At 32.2% G+C, this 9,750-nt stretch overlaps 1 protein-coding gene across 1 annotated transcript; it reads left to right on the plus strand.

Annotated features, from left to right (window-relative positions):
- Nucleotides 1-396: 396 nt before the first annotated feature.
- Nucleotides 397-9,480, plus strand: LOC112034227 (uncharacterized). Its single transcript, XM_024067034.2, has 3 exons — nt 397-533; nt 2,070-2,150; nt 9,241-9,480. Exons 1-3 carry the CDS (start codon nt 402-404, stop codon nt 9,346-9,348), a joined length of 321 nt encoding a protein of 106 aa, XP_023922802.2. The 5' UTR covers nt 397-401; the 3' UTR covers nt 9,349-9,480.
- The last annotated feature ends 270 nt before the right edge of the window (nt 9,481-9,750 follow it).

Below are 9,750 nucleotides of genomic sequence, written 5' to 3' on the forward strand. Positions count from 1 at the left end.
AAAAGAGGCAGAAGGTCTTGATTGAAATGTACCTGTCTCTTGAAACACTTAAAGCACATCAACACGTGTGGAAATAAAGACACATAAACAATATGAATTAAAAAAAAAAAATGCAGTAACAAAAAATAACAAACATGCAAACTAACTCTCCCCCTAAGTTAGATATAATATATATATATATATATATGTACATATATTTAATTTTTTTTTTTTTTTTTAAATCTTGTAATTTGTATCCAACATTGTATTCCTAACACAAAATATTTGTACACCTAGCACATCGCCTAATGCATATGGTTTTCAACCATGTCATGATACCAACCGAGCTAGGGTTGTTAGCCAGATTATCTTATGGTGAATGATTTATCTTTTTCTTCATGACAATGTTGTAGACAGAGGCAATGCAGCTAATAAAATCTGGAAAGGGTGATCAAATAGTGAAGGAGTTCCGAGAGGCATATAAGGCTGTTCAGGGTGATCCGGAGCCTGAATTCAATGTGGAGATGGCATTGGTTGAAGTTCTCATGTGTTTGGTATGACATAAAAGTTCTCCACACTTCTAAAACATAAGAACATCAAACTTCAATTTCAAAATTTTACAAAATAGTGAATTTAATCACTTAATTATAATTTTTATAAAAAAATTACAATTAACAATAGAAAAACAGTATTTGCTCTGCCTTGTATAATAACTACTAGACACTGTAGATATAGATTCTAGCTATGCTGAATGATTTCCTGTGCACAATCTGCGTGGGAAAAAAAAGTGTGGCACTTTCATATTTTAGTCTTCTTTCTTTTCGTTGAAGTTAACTTTGAAATTCATAGGTAGGAAGAAATCAGTACGAACTTTTTTTTATAGCAGCCTAAGAATCCTCATTTAGAACTGTAATTTCATTTTGACATTGTTAATTTGTTTGTTTAGACCCCTTAAAGCAGATTATTTAATCTAATCTATTAGCCAAGTAATTATTTAGGTTAATTATTCTGATCTAAGTTAAATAATAATAAATCATATCATGCGAAGCAGCGGAAAGTAAATTATACCATGATATAATAACCTAGGAAAAGTAATAAAACTAACAGTTTCAAGGTAAAAACCAAGAGATGATTTGACTTTAGCTATCCTCAAGGTAAAGCAAATTTACTATAAGATAAACGAAATTTTTACAATCAGATTTAGCCCTAAATCTATTACTAAACTTACTGACACGACCACATGCAAGCTCCAAATCCATAAACTCCTTCTCTTCTTAGACTTATTGCAACACAAGTACTCACACTTGTGACTTTGAGTTCCCATTCAAAGGTTTTGAATCACCTTCAATTGTTGATCGTTATAGTAGCAACTAGGTTCTATCAATGCTTGATTGTAGGTCTTGCTCCGGTAGATGCTTGTGTAGTTAGAAGGTACAACACCTCTCAGATCTCACAAGGAATAACACACATAAGTCTTTCAAAGGTTTTCAAAACGTAACTAGAGTTTCCCTTTTATATGTTGACAAGTTGGATTGAAACCCTAAATGTTTTCATGGTCTTGGGCCTTGTTTTAAAATTCTGCAGAATCTAATTTTTGTGATTCTCGATCGGTCAAATCTAATTTTCGATTGATCGAGCTTGGCAGATTCTTAACTCTCTTTTCTACAGTTAGCTCGAACTTGAAGCTTGAAACACACATCTTTGATCAATGCCTAACACATAGACTAGACATGTTTTGTTCTCAGTTTGCTAACACATACAAAATAGAATTCTAAACATTTAATCTTAAATCTTTAAAACTTAACTGACATGATTGCTAAATCTAATATCTTTATGTTTATTTTATGAACACTATCTGTGACATATAATCGCATTCATTATCTTTCCCAAGACAAAAGTGCAAGAAAGCAGAAGCTAGGCGGGTTTAATCGTAGCTAATGGTTAAAAAAATGGATGAATAAAAATTGAAAGGACCAAAAAAAAAAGTTTCATTGCTTTAGGTAGACCTGATCATTTGGGCAAATTGGCCATCGCCATGCATTCTTCTTATCTTTATTGGTTGTTCATAACGTTAATGCCTATATATACAGGGCAAATATGAAGAAGCCTTAAAATGCAACTGTCTCAAGAGTCCGAAAGTCCCAGCAGATGGTCGAGTTCCTCTTTACAAGGTTCGTAAATTTTTGTTTGTTTGTTTAGAATTCTGTATATTCAGATTATTTAACCAAACTAATTAACTAAGTTGATACTTAGATTTATTATTCAGATTTAGGTTAAACACAAACAATTATGTCACTAAGTGCGGAAAAGTAAAGAAAACAACTATATGATGATCACCAATGAAACTGCCTAGTTTTAAGGTAAAAAAGTTAGGGAGAATTTAACCTAGTTATTTTCAAGGTAAACAAATTCACTATGATAGAATGAAATTTTACCTTTTGAAAAACTTACTCACATGACCATGTACAACTCCAAATCTACGGACTCTTCTATCTGAATTTGTTGCACATAAACACCCACGTTTGTAACTCTGAAATCTCATTCAAAACTTTAAATCATCAGTTATGTATGATCTTGTAGTAGCAACTTCAAATCTATTAGTTCTAAAGATGTATAGATGTGTTGGAAATTTAGACCCCTTAAACACACAGATTGCGTAGCCTAGATTAATTAGCCAAGTTGTTACTTAGTCAAATTAAGCAATTCTAGGTTAAAACAATCTAAACAATCATATCAAGATATAAAGCAGCGGAAAATAAATAACACAAGATATGATCACCCAGGAAACCACACGGTAAAAACCTGGGGAGAATTTGACCCACCGATCCTCAAGGCTAACCTGAATTCACTATGAAAGAATTGAAGTTCGTACAAAAGGACTACAAGCTCCCCGCTCGACTTCCTAATGCTACCCACCAGTAGAACTTCCTGACACGACCACGCGCAGGCTCCGAATCCACGGACTACTTCTTTCTTGAATTCTTCAATCAGCTACAAGCTCCCCGCTTGCTTTTCTTTTAACCTCCAATGATAGCAACCTTGTTGATCATCAAGATGTTGAAATAATCTCTACCTTAAAAACTCTAAGTTTATGTGAAGGAAAGCTCCTCAAGGATCTTACAAGAGATTCACATAAACCGCAAATATGAGCAACAAAGACTTAGAGAGGTTTGGGTACAAAACCCTAAAAATAAAAGGAGGCACAAGAGGCACTCTAATCTCTCTCTCAGAAGTCCCAAAAACGTTCTAGGGTTTTCCTTATATATAGAAGTGTTTTACTTGAACCCCAAGACGTTTAAATAGAGTTTGGGCTGAACTGGAACTCTGCAGAAAAATAAATCTGTACGTGGTTCGATCGATCGAGTCTAATTTTCGATCGATCGAGCCTTACAGATTTAGTCCAATAAATCTGCACTCACTCGATTCCAGTTTTACAAATAAACATACTTTGAGCAAGCCTAAACAAGACTAAACAACCTGTTTTGATCATGGTTTGCCAACACTACACATTAGAGTTCTAAATACATAAAATCCTAAATCTTTAGAACCTAACAAGATGGAATTCTGATAGTGACTTTGAAAGGAGAAGTCATAGTACCTTTTAGATCTCATAAGAGCACCTCCAAAGTCATAGCAAAACGTGACTTAGAGTTTCTTTTAAATACTAGGAGAATTAGATCTGAAACCCTAATCACTTAATGAGCTTAATGAGTTGTTGGGCTTTAATTACATTTTGTAGAATCCATCTTTCAATCGGTCAAACTTGTTTTCTAAATTGGTCGAGCTTGGCATGTTTCGAATTTTGGAACCTGTAGCTTCATTTTTCTTATATCTTGACTTGTAACATCTTGAGCATTGTCTAATAAACCCTATAGACTCTAAGAGCTATATTTAGGCAAGTTTATACTCACAGTTTGTTAATTGTTCTAAACGTTAATTGTTCTAAACTTTTAGAACCTAACAATCTCCTCATTTAACAATTTGTGACAAAACTTACATACAAAATGAAATGCTCAAATATAAGAATAACCCAATTACAATAAAATACCCAGATACATCACAAATTCCAATTTAATACTTCTAACCCAAAAGTTGCAAAAAGAGGCAGAAGGTCTTGATTGAAATGTACCTGTCTCTTGAAACACTTAAAAGAGCACCTCAACACATGTGTGGAAATAAAGACACATAAACAATATGAATAATAAAAAAAAAAAATATGCAGTAACAACAAATAACAAACATGCAAACTAACTCTCCTCCTAAGTTAGATATAATATATATATATATATATATAAATATGTACATATATTTCTCCCTCTTTCAGACCTTTTCTAAATAAAAAACAATGCAATGCCTTTTTCTAAATTAACTCTCCCCCTCTTTCAAACATTTTCTAAACTAACTCTCCCCCCAAAATAAAAACAGTTAAAACCTTTTCTAAATTTCATCTAGTTCTTCCTCTTTTTGTAATGTATTGACTAAGGCAACCCAATCAGAAGGTAGACAGTAAACATATACAATATATGTCAAGAGAAAATAGAGAATCATAGAAACACAAAAGAATTCAGCTCTATAGAAAATAGAGGCAACTCCTCCTATGAAGAGCAACAACTTCCCCTATAAACAGCATAGGTTTTAAAAACAACTTTCTCCCCCTATAAAAATAGGAAAAACAAAACAAGTTTGTGGGAAAAAAGTGTTTGGGGAAAAGTTCAAGAGGCGGGGAAAACTAAAAAGACACAAACCTAACCAAAAAAAAAAAAGTGAGGATACAAATGAATTCAAATATTCTCTCTTTCAATGTATGCAAACTTGACACTACATGACCCATAAAATAGATGCACGTAAACACTTCTAGGCACAATCAATTAAGACTATACAAAATAGATCTCACTTATATCAAAATTTAGCATGAAAAGTGTTTTCATGTGTCAAGGTATTTTGAACTCAAATCAACCTCAATAGATCAAACATCAATTGAGAGAGGCAGAGAGTTTTGAACACAACAACTCATGGTTTTGATCGGTTGAGCGAGATATTTGATGGGTCCATCAACATTAGAATTTTAATGCAAAAAAACAACTTAAAAAGAAGTTTTTAATACTCAATATATATGAACATGATCCAGAAAAGTTTAAAAAACATGATACCTCTTAAATGCAAATATTAAAACCAATAAAGAAGTTAAAAACACAAATTTTAAACTTGTAATCACATTTTTCTTCAAATTACAACCAAAAAAAAAAAAAAAAAAAAAAAAAAAANCCTCATTTTAAGAGGAATCGTAAGGAAAAGACTTACGCTACTAGGTTAGAAAAAGGTAAAAGTTCTGATGTAGACATTAAAGTTTCTAAACCTATGTCTAAATCTCTTGTTAGAGAGTAAAAGAAATCTGTTTTTATGCCTACTTGTCACATTTGTGGTGTTGTTGGTCACATTAGACCAAATTGTTATTTGTTGAGGTAAAAACCAAAGCTTGTGACCAGAAACCCCCTTAGGAAAACTGATGTCCTAAATTTGTTCATGTTTGTCACTTTTATGGTGTCTGTGATCAAATTTGTAATAATTGTCGTAAATTGAAATTTTAGCATTTTGTGTTTCATTTTGTGATATGTGATAATATTTCTCCTGCCATAAGTCCAAATAAATTGTTTCATATGCTTTTGAAAAATTTAAGCTTATTGGCTTATGAAAGGAAATTGTAGGATTTCAGTCTCTCTGATCAAAAGAAGTTTGTAAGCCCTCAAATGCACTCTGCTTCCCTTGGTTCTTCGTCTACAAAGCCAAAGACTCATGTTGTATGGGTGAGAAGAGATTCGCTAAGGTGAGTGTTGTTTATGTTAGGTTCTAAGGTCTTAGGATTTTATGTATTTAGAACTCTAATTTGTAATGTTGGCAAACCATGATCAAAACATTGTATTTAGTTTTATTTAGACTTGCTCAAAGTTGGTTTAATATTGTAAAGTTGGAATCGAGTGGCTGCAGAAGTACTTGGGACTCTCGGCCTGGCTCGATCGATCAAAGAATAGACTCGATCGATCGAAAATCGCACAGGTTGAATTTTCTGCAGAATTTCCAACTCAGCCCTACTTCATTAAACGTTTAGGTTTATGTTTTTACCCTAGGTATATAAATAAAACCCTAGCCACGTTTTTGAGGTTGTCCATATTGTATTATTGCTCATACATTGCTGTTTTGTGTGAATCTCGTGTGAGATCTTTGAGGAGCTTTCCTTTACACAAAACTTAGGGTTTTCATGGTGGAGATTATTTCAACATCTTGAAGATCATTACTGTTGTAACCATTGGAGATAAAAGAAAAGTAAGCGGGGAGCTTGTAGCTGATTGAGGAATTCAAGAAAGAAGTAGTCCGTGGATTCGGAGCCTGCGCGTGGTCGTGTCAGGAAGTTTTACTGGTGGGTAGCATTAGGAAGTCGAGCGGGGAGCTTGTAGTCCTTTTGTATGAACTTCATTCTTTCCATAGTGATTCAGGTTACCTTGAGGATCGGTGGTCAAATCCTCCCCAGGTTTTTACCGTGTGGTTTCCTGGGTGATCATATCTTGTGTTATTTATTTTCCGCTGCTTTATATCTTGATATGATTTTTGGATTGTTTAACCTAGAATTGCTTAATTTGACTAAGTAACAACTTGGCTAATTAATCTAGGCTACGCAATCTGTGTGTTTAAGGGGTCTAAATTCCTGTCAGTTTACCTATCCCTGATTTAATTCTTTCAATTATTTCTGGACATGTTTTTTTTCAAGGCTTACAAAAGAAGTTTGTAAGCCCTCAAATGCACTCTGCTTCCCTTGGTTCTTCGTCTACAAAGCCAAAGACTCGTGTTGTATGGGTGAGAAGAGATTCGTTGAGGTGAGTGTTGTTTACCTATCCCCGATTTAATGCTTTCAATTATTTGTGGATATGTTTTCTTTCAATTTTTGGTTGTTTTATTTTCTTAGGTTATTTTGTTTATTCAAAAAAAAAAATCCAAAAACATTGAAAATTTTAAAAAAGACAACTATTTTATTTTTGTCTAGTTTTATTTTTTCTTGGGAATTACATGAATTATAATATCTCTCTTAATTTAGAACATACTTGATATTGTGGAGAAACTTAAAAAGTATGTATCGCATAACTGAGCATATAAGCTATTTTTGATTTGGTATGAGTATGTACTAGATAGTACATGTACTCATGGGTTAATTAAGAAATTGATTTTGTATGAGAATTATTTTTGCATTTGATTCATTTAGCATAATGTGTGCTTTTTGATATTTGGTCATAAACTGGTAAAACCTCTAATAGTTGAATAAGAGATCTAAAATTCAATCCTTACTTACACTAAAAACTAATTGGTATTTTGGTTTGATGATAGAACTATCATCAAAAGCGAACACCATAGGTTGAAATTCTCTCAAAAAAAAAAAAAGTATAATTATGGTTGCCAATGAAATTTTTATTTTATGACTATGTACCTTGTTTAGTTTTGATGATCTATTTTCTGCACTTTACTAGTTTGTGCTATGTAGTGTTTGATTGTGTGAGTTGTTTACAGTTTAAAAAAAAAAAATGATCTTGATTTTGATTTCCCATTCTTTTGATTGTAAGGACTAGAAAATCTTAGGAGAAAGGCATAAATAATATGTTTGATTTCCCACTCATCAATCATGAACACCTGTGTGCAAATTATAAAAGTCGTGCTCTATAAGGTGTAGCACTTGCACAGCAAGATAAAACAAGGTGTTGAATTACGATTCCTCTTAAAATGAGGAATATAAACTTTTTCATCTTTAGGCTTAAAAGGAACAAAAACAGATCCGTTATCAATAGTAGACTTGGTAATAGTCAAATTTTCAATGTTAATTTTAGACTCAGCTAATTCTTGTTCCAAACTTTTCATCTTTTCATCTTGAAAGGAAAATTGATTTCTCAAAAATTCATTCTTTTTATTAGATTCATCTAATCTTATAATCAATTTATCTTTTTCAAGATTAGCTAATTTTAACTCTTCATTGAATTTGTTAGCAATTTTCATAGATTTAAATAATTCCCTACAAAGAGTTTCACTGTCATCAACAAAATCAATAGAAACATTAGTGTCTTTTTTACTCAAAACATCATAGCTAGACACTTAAAATTATCCAAGATAGCAGGGATCAAGGATTTTACTCAGGACGTTAATGCAATCAGAGTGAACCCGCTCTAATACCACTTGTTTGTTTGTTTAGACCCATGTATACTCAGATTGTTTAACCTAATTAATTAACTAAGTTGATACTTAGGTTTATTATTCAAATCTAAGTTAAAAATAAACAATCATATTACTAAGTGTGGAAAAGTAAAGAAGCCAGCCAGGAAAACCAATGAAACTATCCATTTTCAAGATAAAAAATTTGGGAATGATTTAACCTAGTTATCCTCAAGATAAACAAATTCACTATAATAGAATGAAAGTTTACAATAGATTTTTTCTCTAAAATCTAAAGCTACCTCTTGTAGAACTTACTCACACAACCACATGCAACTCTGAATCCACGGACTCTTCTATTTGAATTTGTCGCACACAAACACCCATGTTTGTGAAGATTCCACTCAAAACTTTAAATCATTAGCAGTGTACGATAGTAACTTTGAAAGGAGAAGGCATAGTATCTTTTAGATCTAACAAGAGCACTTCTAAAGTCATAGCAAAACGTGCATTATGGTTTCCTTTAAATGCTAGGAGAATTAGATCTGAAACTCTAATTATTTGGTCTTAATGAGTTGTTGGGCTTTAATTAAATTTTGCAGAATCTGTCTTTTGATCGGTCGAATCTGTTTTCTCGAATGGTCGAGTCTGCCATGTTTTGAATTCCTAAACCTGCAGTTTCATTTTTTTTTTTTTTTGGTATTTTGACTTGTGGCACCTTGAACATTGTTTAATAAACTCTATAGACTCTAAGATTTATATCTAAATAAGTTTGTACTCACAGTTTGTCAATTGTTCTAAACTTTTAGAACTTAACAATTTTATATTATCAAGAATACTAAATAAGAAATATTTAGTAAAAAATAAAAAGAGAAGGTAACTACAAAGAGAATTTGCAAATTTTAATTTTTATCAAACTTGTCTAGCTATGGCTTCTTGCACTTCGTCGTTTGACAAGCGAAGACATCAATATGTTAATACATTTGATTTGAGCATGGTAGTTGACAAAGTAATGAAAACTAAAACTTGACTTGCAACGTGATGGTTCTTATATATGTTTCTACTTTTGTGCAGGCTATTATATACACCATGTTGGATAACAAGGTTCCGGCAAAGTATTGGTGGAGAGAATACGTAAGGACTGTTGATGGAGGAATCCCGAATCCAGATTTTCCCAATTAACTCACCTCATTTTCCATATGGGGAAAGTGATGAGCTGAAAGATAGCAAGTTTGGATGCAGCAACAAAGTATTTTGGATATATTATTCCGTTATAGAACTATATTTGCATAACAATATAATTTCTATTTTTTATTTTTTTTTCTAATATAAGAATGGTTGATGCGTAGAAGTGTTGGAAAAAAGCTATGGAAAAACAAGTTTTGATTTAACACTGTAACCTAAAAAATTAGCAATAACAAAAAAAATAAATAGGGAGCTAAGAAAGATCTCACAAAACAATAGAACCACGTAATAATGTTATCTTTAAAGGTTGATTCATATCACCCGTAGTAAAACCTCTCAAAATTAGACTATAACAATTTTTTCAAATTTGATGCACATTCAAGCAAGAAGAACAAAGAA

The sequence above is a fragment of the Quercus suber genome, unplaced genomic scaffold (assembly GCF_002906115.3).
Source record: "Quercus suber isolate HL8 unplaced genomic scaffold, Cork oak 2.0 scaffold_409, whole genome shotgun sequence".
In the NCBI taxonomy this organism is placed as follows: domain Eukaryota; kingdom Viridiplantae; phylum Streptophyta; class Magnoliopsida; order Fagales; family Fagaceae; genus Quercus; species Quercus suber.